Source organism: Vombatus ursinus, unplaced genomic scaffold (assembly GCF_900497805.2).
Source record: "Vombatus ursinus unplaced genomic scaffold, bare-nosed wombat genome assembly UNPS02000582.1, whole genome shotgun sequence".
In the NCBI taxonomy this organism is placed as follows: Eukaryota; Metazoa; Chordata; class Mammalia; order Diprotodontia; family Vombatidae; genus Vombatus; species Vombatus ursinus.
Window position 1 is genome coordinate 24,565,631 of NW_020940360.1, and position 25,150 is coordinate 24,590,780.

The 25,150-nt window shown below is 35.7% G+C and overlaps 1 protein-coding gene across 3 annotated transcripts in view; it reads right to left on the reverse strand.

The window, feature by feature from the left end:
• Positions 1–25,150, reverse strand: part of FBXL4 (F-box and leucine rich repeat protein 4) — a 140,540-nt gene that overhangs the window by 89,568 nt on the left and 25,822 nt on the right. The window contains exons 2-3 of one of the 3 annotated variants that reach the window (XM_027856442.1): positions 13,004–13,133; positions 11,746–12,326 (exon numbers count right to left, since the gene is read on the reverse strand). In XM_027856442.1, the coding sequence (XP_027712243.1) occupies positions 11,746–12,257 (512 nt within the window). In that variant the 5' untranslated portion in view covers positions 12,258–12,326; positions 13,004–13,133. Of the gene's footprint in view, positions 1–11,745; positions 12,330–12,938; positions 13,134–25,150 lie in introns of all 3 variants that reach the window. The other 2 variants (XM_027856425.1, XM_027856434.1) reach the window with 2 other exon arrangements.

The following is a 25,150-nucleotide window of genomic DNA, read 5'->3' on the forward strand; positions in this document are numbered from 1 at the left end:
CATCAGAGGCTTTTCCATTGAGTCCTATCTTCTCATTATGTGGCCAAAATATTTAAGCTTCAGTTTCAATATTTGACCTTCCAGTGAATTCCCTGAATTAATGTCTTTAAGTATTGACTGATTTGACTCCCTGATGTCCAAGGTATTCTCAAAAGTCTTCTCCAGCACTACAATTAAGAAGCATCAATTCTGTGGCACTCAGCTTTCCCTATAGTCCAACTCTCACAGCCAGCCATACATTATTACTAGAAAAACCATAGCTTTAACTATAAAGACCTTTGTTAACAAGATGATGCCTCTGCTTTTTAGTATGCTGTCTAGATTTGCCATAACTTTCCTTTCAAGGAGCAAGCATCTTTTAATTTCACAACTGCAGCTACCTTGTACAGTGATCTTTGAGCCCAAGAATATAAAATCTGACACTGCTTCCATTTCTTCTTCTATTTGCCAGAAAGTGACGGGACCAGTTGCCAAGACATTAATTTTTTTTTAGTGTTAGCCTTTAAGCCAGCTTTTATACTCTCCTTTTTCACCCTCATCAAGAGGCTTCTTAATTACTCTTCACTTTCTGCCCTTAAAGTGTTATCATTTGCATTTCTGAGATTATTGATATTTCTCCTGGCAACTTTAAATATAGCTTTTGATTCACCCACCCTGGCATTTCATGTGATGTATTCTGCATATAAGTTGAATAAACAAGGTGACAACATGCAGCCTTGTTGTACTTCTTTTCTAATATTAAATCAACCAGTTGTTCCATGTTCAGTTCTAACTGGTTTGCTGGCCTGCACACAGGTTCCTCAGGGACAAGTAAGATTAGCTGGTACCACCATTTCTTTGAGGACTTACCACATTTTGTTGTGATCCACACAATCAAAGGCTTTAGTGTAGTCAATGAAACAGAAATAGATAGTTTTTCTGGAACTCCCTTGCTTTCTCCATAATCCAGCAAATGTTTACTATTTGGTTTCTAGCTTCTCTGCCTGTTCAAAAACCAGCCTGCTTTTCTGGTAGTTCTCATTTCATATATTGCTGAAGCCTAGCCTGCAGAATCTTAAGCATAACCTTGCAGACATATGAAATGAGTACAATTGTTCTGTAATTTGAATATTCCTTGGGGCTGCCCTTCTTAGGGTTTGGACATAAACTAATCTTTTCCAATCCAGTGGCTACTGTTGTATTTTCCAAATTTGCTAGCATATTAAGTGCAACACTTTAACAGCATCATCTTTTAGGGTTTTAAATGTCTCAGTTGAAATTCCATCATCTCTACTAGTCTTATTGTTAGCAATGCTTCCTAAGGCCCACTTAACTGCATTCTCCAGGATATCTGGTTCTAGATCAGGAACCACATCATCATCATGGTTATTGGTGACGTTAAGATCTTTCCTGTATAATTCTTTTGTGTATTCTTGCCACCTCTTCTTAATCTTTTCTTCTTCTGTTAAATTCCTACCATTTTTGTCTTTTTATCAGATAGATATAAATATAGTCCCTTTCCTCAAGGAGGCTACATTTCCATTGGAGAAAAACAAGTATACACATTAGTAAAAAGAAAATATATACAAAATGATTTCAAGTAAACACTACAAACTGAGGTGATCAGAAAAGGTCTCATGAAGGAGGTAGCACTTGGGGTAAGTCTTGAAGTGAACTACGGATTCTAAGAGAAAGAGATGAGGAAATAATACATTCCAGGTATGAGAGACCATCTGTACAAATGCATGGTGACAGAAAATGAATGTTGTATATGAGGAAGACTGTGTATATACAGACACTAGATACTGTGGATAGATTTCACACTATCTCTTCACATTCATTCCTCCTCCTTACCATTCCCACTATAAATAACCTATTTTGTGCCATGATTTCCATTCACCTGTTTTTTGTTAATAGCCTCCTATGCAACCTATCCAACTAACTCTCTCCTTCCTCTCTCTCTCTCTCTCTCTCTCCTCTCCCCACTCCATTCCTTCACCCCACCACGTGCATGTGTGTGTATACATATATACTGCTGTCTGATTAATCTTTTTAATGACCATGTATAGTCTCCTTATTGCTCAAAGATCTTCAATGGTTCCCCATTTGCTATTAAAGTCCCAACCTCTAACATGGAATATAAGGAGCTCTATAGCCTTTATAGCTATATTACAATTTGGTCAATCTGTCAACCATTTAACAAGCATTTGGTAAACACCTACTATGAGCCAGGCACTATTCTCAGCTTTGGGAATATAGACACAAAAATGGAAGTCTCACTACCTTAAAAGAGTTTGCATTCTGGTGGGAAATAACATACATATGTAACTACACATGTAGGTGGTATATATAAGATATATATAAACCAAATACAAGGCAACCTTGGAAGATACTAGCATCTGGGGGAAGGGAGCAGAAAAGGCCTTTGGGATTAAATGGTGTTTGAGCTGAGTCTTAAAGGAAACCAAGGATTCTAAGAGGAAGAGGCCAGATGAGAGAGCATTCCATGCATGGAGACAGTCAGTACTAAGGAAAGAGCAGTCAGAGACAGGAAACGGAGTGTTGTGTATGGGGAACAGCAAGTATGACAGTACAGCTATACTACAGAGAGCATAGAAGGGAGCAATATGGAATGATAGTGGACAGGCAAGAAGGGATCAGATTTCAAAGAGCTTTAAATACAAAATTAAAAAGTTTATATTCAGTGATAGAGGCAATAAGAAGTCCCTGTAATTGGGGCAGGGGGCAGAGTGACATGGTCAATCCTGCATTTTATTACCAAAGTGATTTAATTATTAAATCATTTTGGTGACCATGTAGAGGATGGGCTGGAATTGGGAGATACCTGAGGCAGAGAGATAAAATAGGAGTCTGCTGCAATAGTCCAGGTGAGAGTTAAAGAAGAACTGAACAAGGGTAGTGGCTGTGTGAACAGAAAGAAGGGAATATATTCAAGTAATGTGGAGATAAAATGACAAAATCTAGGAACTTACTAGATGGGGTGAGTGAAAGTAAGGACACTGAGATGACACCATGGTTGCAAATCCACTACTGTATCTTACCTTTTCTATGTTCTAGTCAAATAAAATTATTCGCCATCACTATACCTGTGTTCACATCATTCCCTGTTCTACCTGTTGATATTATACTTATCTTTCAAGGCTTAATACAAATTCTGTGCTTTCCACGATGATTGTCATGACCCTCATTCCTCTAGTTGGCAGTTTCTTTCTGTGCTCTTATGGCAACTGGCATCCCCTTCTTATGCCATGATGAAATACAATTAACATATATGAATTTGTATATGGACATACATGTTAGTACTTCTACTATACCATTAGCAAATTTTATGCTTTAGTTATCTTTGTATATTCCCTGGGCCTAGGAAAGTACATTGCACACAGTAGCCATTTAATAATAGTTTACTATAATGAATATTGGGGCACCTAGGTGGCACAGTGGATTAAATGCCAGGCCTAAAATCAGGAGGACTCATTTCCTGAGTTCAAATCTGGCCTCACATACTTACCAGTTCTGTGACCCTGGGCAAGTCACTTAACTCTATTTACTTCAGGTCTTCATCTGTAAAATGAGCTAGAGAAGAAACTAGCAAACCACTCTAGTATCTTTGCCCAGAAAACCCTAAAAGGGGTCGCGAAGAGTTGGACATGGATAGGACACAAATGAAGCAACCAAATAACAGCAACAAAAAAATGTATACTAGAATATCACATGTGCAAATGATTCCTCTCAAGGATATTACAAGTAAATGCAAACCTGTGGTAAGTAAATATGTATAAAGTGAAGGTAGCCTGCATATATATGTAAGAAGCTACAACACAGTTTTCTTTTCATAAAAGAAAACACAATCAGTGTAAATGTTAATGTTAGAAATCTAAAAGTTAGTGTTTAGAACATTGTTTTTAATATATCTATATAAACATTTAAGATTGGTAGGTTTAAGCTACTTTGTAAAGGCTTTCCTAACATTTTCTGATACTGTGTTGAAATACATTAGGCTTAATGTTACATTTACATAATTTTTGCATTTGACTTCTATATGGCATGAATATATTTAGATGTGAGCAAATCACAAGTTGTAAATATGACACACTGATTATAGGAATCTTAACAGATATCTCTAGAAAAAGTAAGACTTAAAACAAACAAAAATAACTTTACCACCAGCACATAAAACATTAGTTTGTTTTTATTACTTTTCAAGGTATCAAGATAACATAGAAAGGAAAATGAAAAACACAAGAAAATTAATTTATAGGCCTATGACTGTATGAAGTTAATTTACTACCAACCATGAGAATAATATAAATTAATTTTGTGGCATCTCCATTAAAATGAATATATTGTTTAAAATTCACCCTCTAATAGTAATGAAATTGATTTTAATTGACAAACAAGGAGAATGGTTTCGATTTTGCTTGAAAAGTTCATCTATAGAAAAAATGGATTCACTGTAAAGGAACTAAACAGAACTTGAATTTTGGAAAACCACCAATTTTTTTTTTTTTGGTGAGGCAATTGGGGTTAAGTGACTTGCCCAGAGTCACACAGCTAGTAAGTGTTATATGTCTGAGGCTGGATTTGAACTCAGGTCCTCCTGACTCCCGGGCCAGTGATCTCCACTATGCCACCTACCTGCCCCAAACCACCAATTCTTAAGTCACTTGGATACAAGTTTTTGCACTTAAGTTATCATTTAAATGATACACTATATATAGTATAACAATTTACACAGCTAATATTTATTCTCAGGTAACAGTTTCCTTACTGGCCAAATATAACTCAACTCAAAATATTTTAATGCCAAGCTTCATTTTCTTAAGTTGACTGTAAATGAGATAGTCAGACCTGTGTTTTACTTGACAGCTATGGGGTGACTGAATTGTAGAGAGAGAAGACTGACTGCAGTGAGGTAAATTAGAAAGTTACTGAAATAATTTAAGTAAGTAAGGATTAACTGGGTCTGAACGAGAGGAGCTGTGATTTGGATAAAAGAAACAGAACAGACCAAGACAAACTGAAAAGGCACAGTATGGGGGCAAGGGCCAATAAGGATAAAGTGTCAATAATGATGCTTAGTTGAAAATTTGGGTGACAAGGAAAGGGAATAACATCAATAGAAACGTCAATAAGGAACTTAAGAGGAGGGTGAGTTTACAGTTTTGAACATATTGAACTTGAAATATCTGTGGATATCCAAGGAGAGTTATCGAGCGGATTGTTAAATATGAAGAACTAGAGTCCAGTAGAGAGATGAGGCATAGATTTAGGAGTCAACTAACATTGCACAGAAATGGTAATTGAAACCATAGAAGTTGCCAAGAGAACCATGAGTGAGAATGCAGAGATCATGAAAAGGAGCTTTGGGGTACACTTACACATAGGCAGAGGGACATAGATGTTGATTTTGCAAAGGAGACTGAAAATGAAGAGCTAGATAAGTATTAAGAAAACCACAACAGAACAGTGTTACAAAAATCCAGAGAGAAGAGAGTATCCAAAATGTGATCCAACAATATCATTCATGTTAGTATCTAAAACAATGCCTTGCAAATAGAAGACAATGATCAGAGAGAAGAGATTTGCTATTGTAGTTTCCACTGAAATAAAAGGTTTGGGTTTGTCTTGGATTTGGCCCTGTTATGCCTCATACCAAATATAATGTTATTTCATATCACAGATAATGAAGTTCCAGTGGATTAATAGAATTTGTACAGCCACAGATAAATGTGTCGTCAAAATAGAGAGCTATAACACCACACCTAGTTTTTTTGCACATCTGCCATCATCACTTTCACCAGTTCTCCAACTATCACAACTAGACTAAATGAGAAAATAAAGGTAGAAAATGTAATCTGTTAAGGTTTTGTTTCACCAAATGTAGCTCCCACCATCAACTGCCTTGTCTATCCTGCCCCATTGTATGTACTATTTGCATACAGCTGCTGAGATGAGTACAAAGTCATATGCTGTGATTAAACAATTGGGCAAGACCTTTGGAATAACTCTATTATGACTTTGGAATATGCATACTGATCACTGATGTTTTAACTTAAAAGAATTTTAATAAGATGAGTTATGGAATAAAGTTTAAAAGTTGGTAGGCAAATTCTGAGAATAAATTAGTAAATAAATTAATATTAACTTGAATCACAATCAAATACTGTGCAACTCTCAGCTGGAAACCTAAGAGCACGATTTATACTCAAAATCAGTTACGCAGGCATAAACTTTTGGAGGTTAAGTGATTGCTGGAAAGATACTATTACACATTCTTCAAGTTTTCAAGTAAAACATAGGCAACTTCGTAGCAAGCAGATAAAGACTCAAAAGGGTCCTGTGAAGACAGTCTTTAAGGTCCTTCCCAACTCTAACATTCTATGATTCTAAGTAAGCAATTACACAAAAGGATCTGAAACAACTTATTTCCCAATTCCCCCCAAAAAACCCGCATATTCATTTTTTCTTATTAATTCATAAATAATAAAAGCAGTTTATATTAAATTAGCAAGATGGTTTGAAAGTAATGAATGAATGAATGAATGAATGAATGAATGAATTATACAGGAAATCTCCAACAGGCTGCCCTCCAAAAGTTCATTATGAAGTTGATTTCTGGGAATTCAAGACATATTCTCATAGAAACGATAAGTAGTATCTAAGTTCCCAGGCTGGTCCATAAAGGTCCATTTAACCCTTAATGTACTTGAAATGTAGCACTCTAATCTATCATTTGTAATAATGTTTCTAAGGGAAAGTATATTTGAAATCCCAAAATACATATTCCCTGCTATAGTCCTGGTGATGTAGATCAACGGAAGTAGAACTCTGGTTGTGGCTCCCTTGGTATGGTGCAGGGGTGGTCTGGTGATGAATGAGAGTCAGAAGCATTATTTCGGGGGGGAGGGAGGAGTTGTAGATTGTAGAACAACTTAGAACAACTGGGGAAGGGATGAAGCCTGGGGAGCTAGGTAGGGACAGTGAGAAGTAGCACTGGACAGGTCTCCCAACTGCTCAGGATTTGTATTTTGGAATAGAAGGAAACAGCAATATACCACTTACTTTTCCTCCACCTTCCCCTTTTTTCTTCAGTATTTCTACTATCAAAGCAGACTTTTCGTCTAATGTTTAGAGATGCATGAGACATTGAGAAGCAGAACAGTGCAGATGGGAGAAAACAACAAGGATAGGGCCCAGGGATGGGGAATCTGTGGCCTCGAGGCCACATCTGGCCTTCTAGGTCCTCAAGTGTGGTCCTTTGACTGAATCTAAAATTACCTTTTTATAATCCTTTTATTAAGGGGATTTGTTCTGGGAAGTTTGGATTCAGTCAATGGGTCATACTTAAGGACCTAAAGGCACTCCATGGGGAAAAGAAAGAGCAAAGTGGAAGGAAATTTTCAGCAACATGGAAGAAGGAAGGAAGTTCCCACAGCACGCTGACTAAGTGACTAAGAGGACCACTGTGAATAAAAGAATAAAAAAGTGTTTATTAAGTGCTTATTATGTGCCATAAACTTAATGGATAGTAAGCTGGCACATGAAGGGACAACTGCCTGTATTAACGTAAAATAAAGGTAAAAGAAAGCTTTTTACCTTTCTCTGAAGATAGCCAGAATAACAGTATTTTATTAAGCTACTGATAACAAATGAACGATCAGCATAAGTACTCTGTTCAGGCCCTGTAAATTTAAGTCATTCTTTAAAACAATGTTCCTGATTACATGTGGTTTGCAAAATGCCTCGAAGTTCTATGTTGACTAATTTACTGCTAAAATTTAAATTCAGGAATGCTAAAGTCTAAGGAATCCTTATTTGAACTCTTGTTTGGATGAAAGTAACTCACTTCATTGATCATCACTTCAAACATCCTAAACATGCTTACCAGAAATACCCATCTAAACTCCCAAACTAACAAGCTAAGAGACACATATACAATCTAGAAGCTAGGAGAAAGAAAGAGTTAAGTATGCATATGGCATCTTTGTTTCTTACTATATTAAAAAAATGTTTTTACTTGTTATCTGCCTCTTCAATGACCATGTCAACCCACCTGCTCAATAAATTTGAGTAGGTCCCTATTATTTCAGATTAAATATAAAATCCTCGATTTGGTTTTTTGTTGTTCTTTTTTTTTTGGCTAGGCATTGGGGTTAAGTGACTTGCTCAGGGTCACACAGCTAGTAAGTGTGTCTGAGGCCGGATTTGAACTCAGGTCCTCCTGACTCCCGGGCCAGTGGTCTATCCACTGTGCCACCTAGTGCCCCTCGATTTGGTTTTTAAATCCCCTCATGATCTATCCCCCTTTCTACCTTTCCAGTCCTCTTCACTTTATTTCCCTCCATGTACTCTACAATCCCATGACTCAGGCTTCTTGGCTGTATCTTGCACAAGATATTCTATCTCCTGATGTCATGCCTTTTCATCAACTATCCCCCATACCTAGAATGTTCACCCCCCTCAGCTCTGCATCCCAACTTCCCTGGCTTCCTCCAGGTCACCTAAAATCTCAGCTTGTGCAGGAAGCATTTCCCAGTCCCTCTTAATACCAGTGACTTTACTCTGAAATTACCTCCAATTTACCCTGTATGTATCTTGTTTTTACATAGTTGTTATCACATTGCCTCCCCCATTAGAAAATAAGATCATTGAAGTCAGGGACTGGTTTTACCCTTCTTTGTATACACAGTGCTCAGTACAGTGCCTGAAACATAGTAAGTACTTAATAAATATTTATTGACTGATAATACTTTTTACCAAAAAAAAAAAAGTTATAGACTTGTAGCCTACGCCACCTAGTCTAACTCCCTCATTTTACAGATGAGAAAACTGAATCAGACATGTTAAATGATCTGTCCAAAGGTTACAAGGGAAATAACTGAAAGATTTAGTATTCATCCTCAGGTCCTATGACTCCAAATGTAGTGTTCTTTCAACTGAACCATACAACCTTCCAAAGCAAATACAATGTAAAGGCTTGAACTTGGTAAAAAACACATTCTGCTTCTGAGCTGCATTCCTGGTTATTAAGAAAACATCAGCAACTTCTGGCTTGTTTATATTGCTTTCTCATCTCCATAAAATTTTTATGATATGACAGCATGCATGCATTAAGAGTATACTTGATGAACACATGAGATAGAAATACACAAAGTTTTGTGACAGTTTTTATGGCACACCACATCTAAGTTAGTCTCCAAACTAACAGGTATAGAGAATGAAAACATACTTGTTCTACAGCTTTATTTTTTGGGGGAAATACATATACATATATATATATATATACATATACATATATGTGTATATATATATACATAAAACAAGTGTGTGCATATCAACAGAAAAAGATGCACTTTAAAGGTTCTTTTCATACAGTATGTCTTTCCTACACTTGTCAAAATATAGGAAGATTCTATGACATGGGACAATAGTTATAAATCTGTTCAACAATCTACTGAGAATTAACACCAAGTTAAAGAAACAATAGGGATGGATATATACATATATATGTTTGTATATATGTAGGTATGTGTGTGCGTGTATGGACTAGAATGGAAAAGCATTTATTAAGCACTTAATACATGTCAAGCACTATGCTAAGAGCTAGGAATACAAATAAAAATGTGAGACAGTCTATGCTTTCAAGAAGCTTATAACTGGGGGAGACAATACATAAAAAAAAGGATTCAATTCCTGGCAAATGAATTGTGTACTTGGGTTCTGGCAAGGAATGGATAGAAGTCAAGGCCCCAAGAAACTTGGGAAACAATGGCAGGGCAGGTGGTCCCCAACTAAGAGGATAATAGCTCCAAGTTTCAGGGTAGAGTTGGGCTCTAAAATGCCTCTGACAGAGGTGGGGATGAGAGTGGAGGTTAGAGGAGAGGAAAGTGTTAGCATCCAGATGAAAGTGAGAAATGGCTATGAGGCTGGCTTGTGGAAGAGAAAAAAAATATCTGTGACTCCCTGCCCTAACATCCAGGGATGCTGGTCCTGGTGATCAAGCTATTCACTGGATTATGTGGGGTATTCAAAGAGAAAAACAATTCCCTAATAATCAAGAGAATGTTATCTGCAAATCCTCGTATTTGCAGATAATATGGTGCTAATTTCACTGAACTCCAGAATACTGCAGACTCAATGAAAACTCTATTAGAAAAACATCAGTTTAAATATCTATACTGGAAAAACAAGGATGAAAAATGCATATTGCCTAGACTTTGGTTTTTAGAATTAGTTCAATCCACTGAGCTAGTTTAATTAATATGCACATCTTAAGTGCTGAAGATAAACAATGAACTGGACATCAAAAATTGAGTAGTCTATGTCTTATTTAGAAAACTATAATATTTTCACTGATTTTAAGCTACTTGATGCTTCAGAATCAAATACTCTTGAATACAAATATTCTTCTGCACAGTGCCTGGAATATAGTAGATGCTTAATAAATGTTTACTGATTGATTGGTGATATAAAAATAAATATCAGAAGAATAAAAATTCGGGGCAGCTAGGTGGTGCAGTGGATAGAGCACCGGCCCTGGATTCAGGAGGACCTGAGTTCAAATCCAGCCTCAGACACATAACACTTACTAGCTGTGTGACCCTGGGCAAGTCACTTAACCCCATTGCCTAGCCAAAAAAAAAAAAAAAAGAATAAAAATTCTAAGTGACCCAAAGGGCAACAGAAAGATGCATGTTTGGTATAAAAAGGTTATCACCAAGGAAGATTTGCATGCAAGAAATTGTATAGAAAACACTACTAAGAACATCTAGGGCCAGAAAAAAAAATGGTATGGCTTAGATATACTAAATATATGATGCTATTCAGAGCTGAGAATAGGATGAAAAAATGAAAGGGGTTTTAATCACATACAGCTCAAAATGCCTAAGCAGGGGTTCTTAACCTTTTTGTTTTGTGGACCTCTATGGCAGTCTGGTGAAGTCTATGGATGACCCCTTCTCAGAATATTTTTTAACTCAATTGAAGGAAATGCTAAATTTCAGTTGGTTTAGTGAAAATAAAGATATAATTTTTTTCCAATCCAAGTTCAAAGACTCTCTGAAATTTATCCATACATATGTTGGGGGTCCATGGAGCTCAGATTAACAATCCTTGGTTTGAAGTCAATTTAGCCTGAGAAGCAGCAACGTATACTGGACATGGCACTGGATTTGACTCAGGAAGGCTAGGGTCCAAATGCCATTTCAGACACTTGCTAGTTGTGTGATGCTGGGCAAGTCACTTAAACAACACCATCAAATTTCATCATTATTGTCAGAGGCACTATGGTCCTAGAATCACAAATCACAATTAACACAAAATGATTAAATAAATGCCTTGAAAAAATTGTGTTCCAAATAGCAAATATGGTCATTACAGGAGCTCAACACAGACTTAAGCTCTGATGTACTAACACAACAACAAATGCTTTCTCCTAGATTTGTCAAAGTCATTTTGCTATCAGATTCTTGGTTTGGAGGGAGAAGCCTTTATGTTTTAAGCCAAAAGGGAGATATAGCATCAGTAAATGCCTCATATTAAGAAATCATGAAATCTCAAGATTAGTAATTTACACAAATGTTCACTTCTCCTACAATATTGCCATAAAACTAAAGAAAACCTAAAACAAATTTATTTAAGCACAGCATGGCATATTTCCACAAAAATATATTTTTTAATCTGAAATTAAAACTAAAATCAACTTGGTTTTGGTCATTTTACTTATATTGTTAGATGAAGTTTTACCTTACTTCAGCTGGTGGATTTGGGGAATAAGGATTTGCAGAACAAGCCAGAATTCTAATGACTGCCCCAGGATGATAAGTCTCCAGAACATGAACAGCTGTAGGATACACTGGTTCTTCAAATGCAAGTTCTACATAGTCCTGGCTCTGAAAGTTTTGCGGAGTTCTCCTGAATGGCAAGGAAGCACTGGGACACTGATTCCACCATGTTCCATAAGTCCGAAATACAGCAGCCTGAGTAAAGTCCCCAGAACTTGGGTATACATTTGGTATGCCTGCCAAATTCCACATGGTGTACGACATACTGTTTTCACTGCCATAATGGGAACTGAAATCCAATACTTCTTTGGCATACTGGACTACTTCTGAATTAATAGGTAAAGTTCGGCTGTTTGATTCAATAGTTCTACGGCTGTTCATCATTTCTCCTCTCGTAGCTGTCCTGGCTCGGCGCCGAAGGCATATATAATAAAACATAGTCAGAACTGTTAACATGGGAAACACTGGTGACATCTAGATATGAATTATGATGCTTCTAAAGGTCAGGTGTCCTCAATAAGGTGTTTTAACTCTTTGAAGGATCTTCTGAAAAAGAGAGGTGCTAAATGAAATAGAATGATTTGAATAGGTCAGAAAAACACATTCAAAAATTAAATAAACAGGCTTTTCTTCAACCTGATTTGCCAGAAAAAAAAACAAAATTGTTGAACGATACACACAAACTAAAGATTTGATATTTGAGAGCATAAATATATTTAATCAATCTACTAGTATTAAATACAGTTTTAATTTCATTCATGCTTTTTTAAGTCTGCATAGGAACTATATCTTAGAAATATATGAATAATATAAATAGACAGAAGTATGTTAATAACAAGAAATCTTTTTCTCTTTACATGTTGCATCTATAAGCATATTTCAAGAAACAGTCTTTGAAATTACTACTTAGTTAAAATATGTAATAGTTGTGACATAAATATTTGATATAAAACAAATTCAATCTAAAAAGTTGTCTTCGATACTGAAACAATTTCAAATTTTAATAGTCTCTATCACTGACTACTATTCTCTTCAAAACATGTATGACACAGATTTTGCAATAAAGGAATATAGCTTTCTGAAGTTGATATTTCATCAAGACCTAATAAATTAACTACCTTACAAATTACAGATCACCAGAAAGTTGTAACTTACAATTCTTAGCATTATTTGTTAAAGCACTTTATGCTAGGCTGCCAGTTTGTCTAAAAATCATTTACCCCACATGTTAAAATCACAGGATCTCCAAAAGAAACTTAGAAGTTGGCACTCATCCATAGGTCCAGAATAGAGGAATATTCTAGGTTCTATGCAGATTTCATATGCAGAAGCTGAAATAATAATTTTCACCTGAAAGACAAAAGTTTGGGATTTATTAATAATAAATAATAGGTATTTTCTATTTCCAACTTATAAAATCAAATCACCTGAGAATTATTACAGATTGGTAAATGAACTTTAAATGTCCTTATTTCATAACTATCAACTATATTTTCAGTCACAGATCATATAAACTCTTCATTAAATGTTCACTTTACTATTAATTATATGACATACTTTGAAACAATGATTGTATAGAGTTACAAGAGAATATTTAAAGATGCCTACATGATCAATAAAATTAAGCTGACCTGATTTTCACATGTAAAGTCTTGACTACTGCCGAACTTAAGTTGAAAGAGAAAATAATTTCTCACTCTAATGTGTGACTTGGTGTTTCTGATTTGGTCAAGTAACTTATCGATGCTCAAAGTGTGAGTTGGTTCACTGCAGGGGGGATTTTGGCAATCTAAAACAAAAAAAAATGATGTAATTTATTTTAAAAAAGAAAATGCAGGGGCAGCTAGGTGGCACAGTGGATAGAGCATCGGCCCTGGATTCAGGAGGACCTGAGTTCAAATCCAGTCTCAGACACATAACTTACTAGCTGTGTGACCCTGGGCAAGTCGCTTCACCCTACTGTCTAGCCAAAAAAAAAAATAGTAAAATAAAAAAGAAAATGCAAGTTGACCAGCAAGAAGGGGTTTGAGGAAAACCTCTCCACACTCCAAGCTGTGAGGGATAATAAAGTATTGCTAAACAAATAAAATAAAGCAAAACAGAAAAAAGAACTCCAGTATGAAAACAAAAGATATTCCAGACCTATGTTACGAGGTTGGGGAGTGTGGAATGCTATACAAAGTAGAAAGTGATATCAGAAAGACCACTGAACACTTGTACCTCAGAAACAAATTTAAGGTTTTTCCAGAAGAAAAGGAAGTTACATTTTGTAAGAAAGAATGAAATGAATGTCCTTCAAGGAATGAAAAATTAAATGCTCGGGTGCCATGAGATGAAAGATAATCCAGTAAGGGTCAAGGGGAAAAGAAGAGAATAGTAGTTGATGATTTCCGTGCAGAAGGGTACTAAGGCATCTATTTGAGGTTTTTTTTTTCTTTTCTTTTTTATTAGGCATTTTCTTTTCTTTTCATTTCTTTTCTTTTCTTTTCTAAGACAGTTGGGGTTAAATGACTTGCCCAGGGTCACACAGCTAGTAACTGTCAAGTGCTTGGTCTGAGGCTGGATTTGAACTCAGGTCCTCCTGACTCCAGGGCTGGTGCTCTATCCATTGCACCACCTAGATGCCCCATTGAGTTTTTTTTTAATAAAGTAATTTATTTTTAGTTTTCAAAATTCACTTCCATAAGATTTTAAGTTTCAAATTTTCTCCTCCTCCTTCCTCTCCCTCCTCCCCAAGATGACACGCGATCAGATACGGGCTCTACATATACATTCACATTAAACATATTTTCCCATTAGTCATGTTGTGAAGAAGAATTAGAACCAATAAGAGGAGCCACAAGAAAGAAGAATCAAACCCAAGAGGGACAGAGAGAGAGAAAATAGCATGCTTTGATCTGCAATCAGACTCCACAGTTCTTTCTCTGGATGTGGATAGCATTTTCCATCGTGAGTCTTTTGGAGTTGTCTTAGATCAATGCATTGCTAAGAAGAGGAAGTTTATCAAAGTTAGTCATCACTCAATGTTGCTGTTACTGTGTACAATGTTCTCCCGGTTCTGCTCACTTCACTCAGCATCAGTTCGTGTAAGTCTTTCCAGGTTTTTCTGAAGTCCACTTGCTCATTATTTCTTACGGAACAATAGTATTCCATTACATTCATATACCACAACTTGTTCAGCCATTCATCAATTGATGGGCATCCCCTCAATTTTCAATTACTGGCCACCACAAAAAGCTGCTATAAATATTTTTGTACATGGTCTTTTTCTTCTTCATATGATCTCTTTGGGATACAGACTTAGAAGTCGCATTGCTGGATCAAAGGGTATGCAAAGTTTTATAGCTCTTTGGTCATAGTTCCAAATTGTTCTCCATAATAGTTGGATCAGTTCAAAACTCCACCAACAACGCATTAGTGTTCCAATTTTTTCCACATCTTCTTCAACATTTATCATTTTCCTGTTTTGTCATGTTGACCAATCTGATAGGTGTGATGTGGTACCTCAGAGTTTTGATTTGCCTTTCTCTAATCAATAGTGATTTTGCGCATTTTTTCATATGACTATAGATGGCTTTAATTTCTTCATCTGAGAACTGCCTGTTCATATCCTTTGACCATTTATCAACTGGCGAATGACTTGTATTTATATAAATCTGAATCAGTTCTCTATATATTTTAGAAATGATGCCTTTATCAGAGACCTGATTGTAAAAATTGTTTCCCAGCTTTCTGCTTCCCTTCTAATCTTGGTTACATCGGCTTTATTTGTACAAAAACTTTTCAATTAATTATAATCAATTATCTATTTTACATTTCACAATGTTCTTTATCTCTTGCTTGGTCATAAATTCTTCTATTCTCCATAAATCTGACAAGTAAACTATTCCTTGCTCTCCCAGTTTGCTTACAGAATCAGCCTTTATATCTAAATTGTTTACCCATTTTGACTTTATCTTGGTATAGGGTGTAAGATGTTGGTCTATGCCTAGTTTCTGCCATAGTATTTTCTAGTTTTCCCAGCAGTTTTTGTTAAATAGTGAGTTCTTATCCCAGAAGCTGGAGTCTTTGGGTTTATCAAGCAGTAGATTACTACAGTCACTGACTACTGTGTTTTGTGTACCTAACCTGTTCCACTGATCAACCACTCTATTTCTTAGCCAGTATCAAGTAGTTTTGATAATTGCTGCTTTATAATACAATTCAAGGTCTGGTAAGGCTAAGCCATCTTCCATTGCATTTCTTTTCATGAATTCCCTTGATATTCTGGATGTTTTGTTCTTCAGATGAATTTTGTTATTACTTTTTCTAGCTCTATAAAATAATTTTGGTAGTTTAATTGGTATGGCACAGAATAAGTAATTTAATTTAGGTAGAACTGTCATTTTTGCATATTAGTTCAGCCTACCCATAAGCAGCTGATATTTTTACAATTATTTAGATCTGACTTTATTTGTATGAAAAGTGTTTTGTAATTGTATTTAAATAGTTCTTGGGTTTGTCTTGGCAGGCAGCCTCCCAAATATTTTATAATGTCTACAGTAACTTTAAATGGAATTTCTCTTTCTATCTCTTGCTGTTGGGCTTTGTTAGTAATATACAGAAATACCAACAATTCACGTGGGTTTATTTTACATCTTGCAACTTTGCTAAAGTAGTTTATTATTTCAAGTAGTTGTTTACTTGATTCTCTAAGTATATCATCATATCATCTGCAAAGAGCGATACCTATGTTTCTTCTTTGCCTATTCTAATATCTTCAATTTCTTTTTCTTCTCTTCTTGCTAAAGCTAACATTTCTAGTACAATATTGAGTAACAGTGGTGATAATGGACATCCTTGTTTCACCCCTGATCTTACTGGAAATGCTTCTAACTTATCCCCACTACATATAATACTTGCTGATGGTTTTAGATAGATGCTACTTATCATTTTAAGGAAAAATTCATTTATTCCTATGCTCTCTAGTGCTTTTAATGGGAATGGATGTTGTATTTTGTCAAAAGCTTTTTCTGCATCTATTGAGATAATCATATGACTTCTGTTAGTTTTGTTGATATGGTCAATTATGCTGAGAGTTTTCCTAATATTGAACCAGCCCTACACTGCTGGTATAAATCCTACCTGGTCATAGTGTATCATCCTCTTGATAAGTTACTATAATCTCTTTGCTAATATTTTATTTAAAATGTTTGCATCTATATTCATTAGGGAAATTGGTCTATAATTTTCTTTCTCTGTTTTGGCTCTTCCTGGTTTAGGTATCAGCACTATATTTGTATCATAAAAAGAACCTGGTAGGACTCCTTCACCTATTTTCCCAAATAGTTTATACAGTATTGGAACTAATTGTTCTTTAAATGTTTGATAAAATTCACTTGTAAATCCATCTGTTCCTGGAGATTTTTTCTTAGGGAGTTCATTGACAGCTTGTTCAATTTCTTTTTCTGAAATGGAGTTAAGTATTTTATTTCCTCTTCTGTTAACCTGGGCAATTTATATATTTGTAAATATTCATCCTTTTGACTAAGATTGTCAAATTTATTGGTATACAGTTGAGCAAAATAGCTCCTAATTACTGTTTTAATTTCCTTTTCATTGGTGGTGAATTCACCCTTTCCATTTCTGATACTAGTAATTAGGTTTTCTTCTTTCTTTCTTTTTAATCAAATTAACCAAAGTTTATCTATTTTATTTTTTTAATAAAACTAGCTCTTAGTTTTATTTATTAGTTCAAGAGTTTTCTTAATTTTAGTTTTGTTAATCTCTCCTTTGGTTTTCAGAATTTCTAATTTGATATTTATCTAGGGATTTTTAATTTGTTTTTTTCTAGCTTTTTTAGTTGCATGCCCAATTTACTGATCTCCTGTTTCTCTATTTTATTCATGTAAGCACTTAGAGATATAAAATTTCCCCTAAGAACCACTTTCACTGTACCCCATAAGTTTTAGTATGTTGTCTCATTATTGTCATTCTCTTGGATGAAGTTATTGATTATTTCTCTGATTTGCTGCTTGACCCACTCATTCTTTAGGATTAGATTATTTAGTTCCAATCAATTTTTAGTCTATCTTTCCATGGCCCTTTATTACAAGTAATTTTTATTACATCATGAACTGAAAAGGACTTTAATTTAATCTCATAAAAAGGCATTTAATATTTCTGCCTTTCTGCATTAGATTGTGAGGATTTATGCCCTAATACATGGTTGATTTTTGTGCAGGTGACATATACCGCTGAAAAAAAGGTATATTATTTTCTATCCCCATTCAATTTTCTCCAGAGGTCTACCATATCTAACTTTTCTAATATTCTATTTACCTCCTTAACGTCTCTCTTGTTTATTTTGTGGTTAGATTTATCTACTTCTGAGAGGGGGAGGTTGAGATCCCCCACTAGTATAATTTTACTGTCTATTTTTTTTTCCCGTAACTCCCTTAACTTGTCCTCTAAGAATCTGGATGCTCTACCACTTGGTACATATATGTTTAGTAATGATATTACTTCATGGTCTATGGTACCTTTTAGCAGGATGGAGTTTCCTTCCTTACCTCTTTTAATTGGATCTATTTTTTGCTTTTGCTTTGTCTGAGATCAGGATTGTTACCTCTGCTTTTTTTTTTAACTTCACAGCTGAAGTATAATATATTCTACTCCAGCTTTTTACCTTTACTCTGTGTATATCCCTCTGCTTGAATGGGTTTCTTGTAAACAACATATTGTAGGATTATGGTTTTTAATCTACTCTACTATCCACTTTGGTTTTATGGGAGAGTTCATCCCATTCACATTCCCAGTTATGATTATTAACTGTTTCTTTCTCTCCACCTTATTTTCCCTCCTATTTACGCTTTTTTCCTCTCCTTTCTCCCTTTTCCTCCTCACTAGTGTTTTGTTTCTGACCACTGTCTCCCTCCATCTGCCCTCCGTTCTATCAGTCCCCTTCCTTTTCTTTCCCTTTTCCCCTACTACTTCTTCCCTTCCTTCTACCCATCCCCTCCCTTTTCTTTCCCCTTTCCCTTCCTATAGGGCAGGTTAGATTCCTATACTTAACTGAATATGTTATTCCCTCTTTGAGTAAGGCACTTATTTGTTGATCAGATAACAGTGAGGTATGCTATCTTCCCAGAGCATATAATCAAGATGGAACAGAAACCTTTCAAGATCTGTCAAAGTGGGTGATTCCTATCTACTTCTGGCAATTCACATGAGTACAAATGATATTGCCAGGAAAAAAAAAAAAAGAGAAAACACCACCAAAGATTACAAAATTTTCAGCACGAAACTTAACACCTTAGAGGTACAAGTAGTGTTTTAATCATGCATGAAAAGCAAGGGATATAGAAAGAAAACAAGATTTGGGAAGTGAACAACTAGTTAAGAGGATGTTTGTCTAAGAATTTAAGCCATAGCTTCAATATAGGGATAAAGCATACCTAACAAGAGCCAGTGAGAACTGTCTAGAATCTTGGAAATCTAATTAAGACAGCTTTAAACTGAAAAAGAAGGGGAGAGAGAAATGTACTGATGTATATCCACCAAGGAGAGACTACAATAGAGAGTTAACTACAATGCAGAAAGTATAGCACCTGAAACACACAGAGGTTCACAGAATACAAAGTGCATGAATAGAGCCAATAATAAAACCCACGGGTTCAGTTCTCCATACACAAATGCAGAAAATATGGCTTAATAGGCATGATGAATTAGAAATCTTAACCCAGAAGGCAAATTTATAATAACAATCATAATAATAATAACAACAACAATAGCATTTGTGTAGTGCCTACTATGTGTCAGGTACTGTGCTAAGTACTTTACTTATTATCTCATTTGATCCTCACAACAACCCTGTGAGACAGATTTGAGGAAACTGAGGCATCAGAAGTTAAGTGATTTACCCAAGGTTACAAAGCTAGTATCTGAGACCAAATTTGAACTCAGGTCTTCCTGACTCCAAGCTCCACTCTCTATCCACTGTGCCACCTAAACCTGATCTCCTAGATAGCACTGAGGTTTAGTGATACCCATGACTGGAATATAAAATGGAACAGCATACATTATAAAAAAAGCAACAGCATGAACAACGTAAGTTAAATGAGGGCAGAGTAGCTTTGAATATTAAAAAAATCTAGATATGCCTAGATAAGTAAATCTAGGAACTAGAGGGGAAAAACATAACAGAGAATATTTAGATGGAGAACAACAGAGGCAAAAACAAAAGTGATGCTGTCACCTGGGCATACTAGAGACCTTCTTGACAGAAGGATAAAGATAGGTAAGATCCTGTGGCCTAAAACTCTATTAGACCAGGAGAAATGGAAATATATCCAAAAAATACTGCTGTTTTTTTTTCTTTTTACACTCAAGGATGAAATTCTAAAGACACAAAGAGAAAAAAATACAATTAAGTGAAGAAAAAAATAAGTTGTCTAAAGAGATCAATGTGGATGCTTAAGGAACTTATCGACCAACTTAGATTTTTAAAGGTGAATACTGAAGCAAGAGTAGGTAGCTAGATGGATGTCTAGTAGAAATGAACTATAAATCCCCAAATGAAGTGAGGTTAAAAGTACAAGAGATAATTGAAGGAAAGATCTGGAGGACAATAGGATAGCAAAAAATTGTTCTACTAATGAAGCAACAACATATTATAGTTGTACTAATGGCTGTAATAATAATTATTATTATACACAGCAATAATGATAATAGCTAACATATATGCTAATAGCTTATATATATATATCACTTAATATATGTGCTTAGGCACTATGTTAAGCATTTTAAAATTATTATTTCATTTGATCTTCACAAATCTTGGGAGGTAGGTGCTATTATTACCCTCATGTTATAGAGGAAGAAACTGAGGCAAACAGAGGTTAAGTGACTTGCTCAGGGTTACACAGCCATTAAGTGCCTGAATCCAGATTTGAACACAGATTTTCCTGACTCTAGGACCAGTACTATCCACTGTTGCCACCCAGCTGCCCAGGCTTCTCTCCAGTGTGAATACTCTGATGTCTATGAAGGTCTAGCTGAAGATCTTCCCATACTGATTACATTAATAAGATTTCTTTAATCTTTAATAAGAGTAGAAACTCTCTAATGTAGAATAAGAGATAAATGTTTGGTGAAGGCTGTACACGTCCAATGCTTTTATACAGCATTTCTCCAGTACTGCTCTTCTGGTAACTAAAAAGATCTGCCCTCAAGATAAAGGATATCTCAGTGATTACTTTGAAAACCTTTCATGTAAGTGTGCTTTCCGTGATGCTGCAAAAGATCATAACAGAAGTTAGCTCAGACCTTATTGTAAATTAAACAAAACACCCAAACAAACAAACAAATAAATAAATAAAATGTTAGAGCTTAGTTTCAAGCATCCTTCATTGATTCTAGCCACTCTATAAATTAACAGTAGCAAAAGAAACTCTCATCTATATAGCACTTTCCTCAGGACAACTCTGTGAAGTGGATAGTATAAATATTGTTCCGTTTGACAACTGAGGTAACTGAGGCTCACAGAGGTGAAGCGACTTGGTAAATGTAAAACAAAAAAATTATGGAGACACAGAGAAACAATTAGGGTGAAAAGGCCCAGAAAAGAGGAATAAAGTAGCCACTAGTTTACTCAAAAGAGGAGAGGAAAAAAGGAGGCAGAACATAGCCTTGGAGGAACAGATAGGTAGATTTTTATTTCTATAACATCTCTTGTTATCCCTCTGCTCTTCTCCATTCTCACAGCCACCATGCTGGTTCAGGATCTCATCTCTTACCTAGACTATAATTACAGTCTCTTTAACTGGTTTCCCTGCTTTAAGCATCTGAACTCCATGTTCCATACAGTTACCAAAACACAGGTCTAATTCCTGTTCAAAAATTTTCAGTTGTTTCCTACCACCTACAGAATACAACATAAAGTCATTACCTTAGTATTCAGGAATCTTTAAAATCTGGCTCCAATCTACCTTTCTAGACTCAAAATATTTCACATTATTTTCCTTCACAGTATCTATAGTCTCTAGACTAACTCAACTATTAGCTGTTTCTAGAACTGAACATTACATCTTCCACCTCTGCTCTCAGCTATGCCATTTCCTACAAATGGAAGGCATTCCATCCTCATCTCCTGTTTCAATGCTCAGCTCAAGTGTCACCTATTTTTTAATGCCTTCCCTACCCTCTCAGCTCCTAGTGCTCTCTCACTCTTCAGATTATCTCTTTAACTTATCTGTGTACATTTTACATTCCCATGTAATTGTTTGACCACTCCTCAGTCTTCTTTGCACTATCATCATACATATGCTACCCTCTAATTGTAGTTGTACCACAAGCTTCTGTCCATGATCCTTTTTTCTTTTCTTTTTTCTTTTCTCCTCTTCTCTCTCATACCAGATTGCATAGGTTATTATTGCTGTTGTTGCTGCTGTTATTGTTATTGTCACTATTTTGTCAATGACTCCCAGATCTATATGTCCATTCCTAGTCTCTTTCCTGAGTTCCAGATCTGCATTACCAACTGCCTATTGGCCATTTCCAATTTGATGTCCTATAGGTACCTCAAAACCAACATGTTCAAAACATAACTCATTTTCTTTTCCCCAAAACTCATTCTTCTTCCAAATTGCTTTACCTAAGTCGAAGGAATCACCATCCTTCCAGTCACCCAAGTTCACAAACATAGGATTATCCATGCCTCCTCAGGCTCACTCACCCCCACAAGCCCATGCCAAGATACTGCCATTTCTATCTCCACAACATCTCTGACATGTATCTATCTATCCTCTTTATTCCACTGGCAGGGTAACCAACCTAGTTCAGGTCCTCATCACCTTTTGCCTGAAATACTATGAGAGCCTCTTTAATGGTTGCCTTACAATCAAGTCTTTCCTTCATCCAATCCTTCCTCCACACAACCACCTAATTGATTTTCTCAATACTGACCATGTCATTCCTCAACTCAATAAACATCACTGTTCCCTATTACCTATGTGAAAAAATAGAAATTGGTTGGCATTTAAAGCCCTTCACAACCTGGCCTCATCCTATATTTAGCACTATAAATATATTGCTTATTTTCATGCATGCTCTGGTCTTTATTCAGCCTTTTTGTTTTTCCTCATTATGTAGTAATCCTCTTTTCTCCTTTCCTTATGTATTGACTGTTTTTGCCTGCCTGGAATGCACACCTTCTTCACCTCTGCCTCCCGAAACTCTACTTTCCTTCAAGATTCAACTCAAGTACCACATTTTACACAGCTTTCCTGATCTACCCCACTACCCCCAGCTACTAGTATCTTTCCTCCCAAATTATCCTTTTATCTATTTTGAATATACTTAAGTATATGTTATCTTCCCTAGCTAGACTGTAAACTCCTTAAGGGCAGGCAGGGCCTGCTTCACTTTTGTCTTTGTATCTGAAGAGTCTACCATAGTCCCTGGCACCTAGTAGATGTTTAACAAATGTTTGCTGACTGAGGGCAAAAACTTATATTTGTGTTTTTTATATCCTTGGAACCTACCGTAGTACCTTGCATGTAACAAGTGTTGAATTAAATCAAATTACTGATATATGCCTCACAACTGTCCAAATATTTCTGGCCTTTTCCTCAGGTATGGGAATATTTTGTGATAGCCAGCTTATACACACTAAGTGGTAAAATGTAATCTGCAGAGGATGTGGTTGTTCGAATAGGAATGTAAGAATTAGGAGAGCTTCTACCAACAAAATTACTTATTTATATCTGAGGCCATGTAGGCAAGTAGTAATTTGTACCCCTACTTCTGTGAAAAGAATGATTGCAAAATATCACTTTGATACTTTCAAGAGCATTTTCTTAACATTCTTTAAAAAAAAAAAGATTTTTATAGTCCTTTAAAAATGTGGGCCCAAACTTCCTCTTCAAGGTACTTTTATTACAATAATATGATTTTGTCCAATTACTACAGTAATCTAAGTTCACAATAAATGGACAAGGTCACTATTGTTTTTATACCCACTTAAGAAAGAGTATGGAGATATTTATTTTGTCTGGTCATATAACAAGCTGGAATTAGAACTCAGGGGGCCTTTGTTACATCACCTGCTTAGATCACTGCACCCATCACCCTCTTACAACATTATTTAAAGGGATGACAAATTCTCTAAAATAAATTGAAGTTTTAAACTAGCAGCCAATGAGTACAAAAACAAAATCATTTTAACTTGCACCATGAGACTTCTCTCCTTGGAAAGCAATTTGTTCTATACTACATGATTCTATTATGATACAACTTTATTTTCAACTGCATCGTTCATATTCTAAAATGCTTTACAAAGTTAAATAATATAATTACAGAGAAAGTAATAGCAGTGGAAAAGAGAAATTAAGAGGTATAGACAAGGGAGAACATATGTTTTCTACTGAGATTTGAAGTGAAATGGAAAGTTGATGAGGCGGAGAGAAGCAGGATGGCAGGAACTACAGAGGAGTTCTGTGTGTACAGCAGTAACCAGTTTGAAGGAAAAGGAGCTTGTATTAGACAAGTAAAATGAAGGATTAAAAAATGAACTGGGACCACAGTAAATAAAAGGTTAGGTTTAAATAGTGTCCTGGGGCAGCTAGGTGGCGCAGTGGATAGAGCACGAGCCCTGACGTCAGGAGGACCTGAGTTCAAATCTGGCCTCAGACCAAACACTTGACACTTATGTGTGACCCTGGGTAAGTCACTTAACCCCAATTGCCTAAAAAAAAAAAATAGAGTCCTGAAATAAGGTAAGGATTTTTAAAAACGGAAAGAAATTCTTACTGGTAAAAGAGAATGGAAGAAGAGAAAGGGAAAATGGAAAATAAAGCATAAGAATATTTTCCCCCAATTGATAAATGGTCAAAGGATATGAACAGGCAGTTCTCAGATGAAGAAATTAAAGCCACCTATAGTCATACGAAAAAATGCTCTAAATCACTATTGATCAGAGAAATGTAAATCAAAACTCTAAGGTACCACATCACACCTATCAGATTGGTCAACATGACAAAACAGGAAAATGATAAATGTTGGAGAAGACATGGGAAAATTGGAACACTAATGCATTGTTGGTGGAGTTGTGAAATGATCCAACCATTTTGGAGAGCAATTTGGAACTATGCCCAAAGGACTATAAAAATGTGCATACCCTTTGATCCAGCAATAGCACTTCTATCCCAAAGAGATCATACAAATGGGAAAAGAACCCACATGTACAAAAATATTTATAGCAGCTCTTTTTGTGGTGGCAAAAAAATGGAAATTGAGAGGATGCCCATCAGTTGTAGAATGGCTCAACAAGTTGTGGTATATAAATGTAATGGCATACTATTGTGCTATAAGAAACGATGAACAGGCAG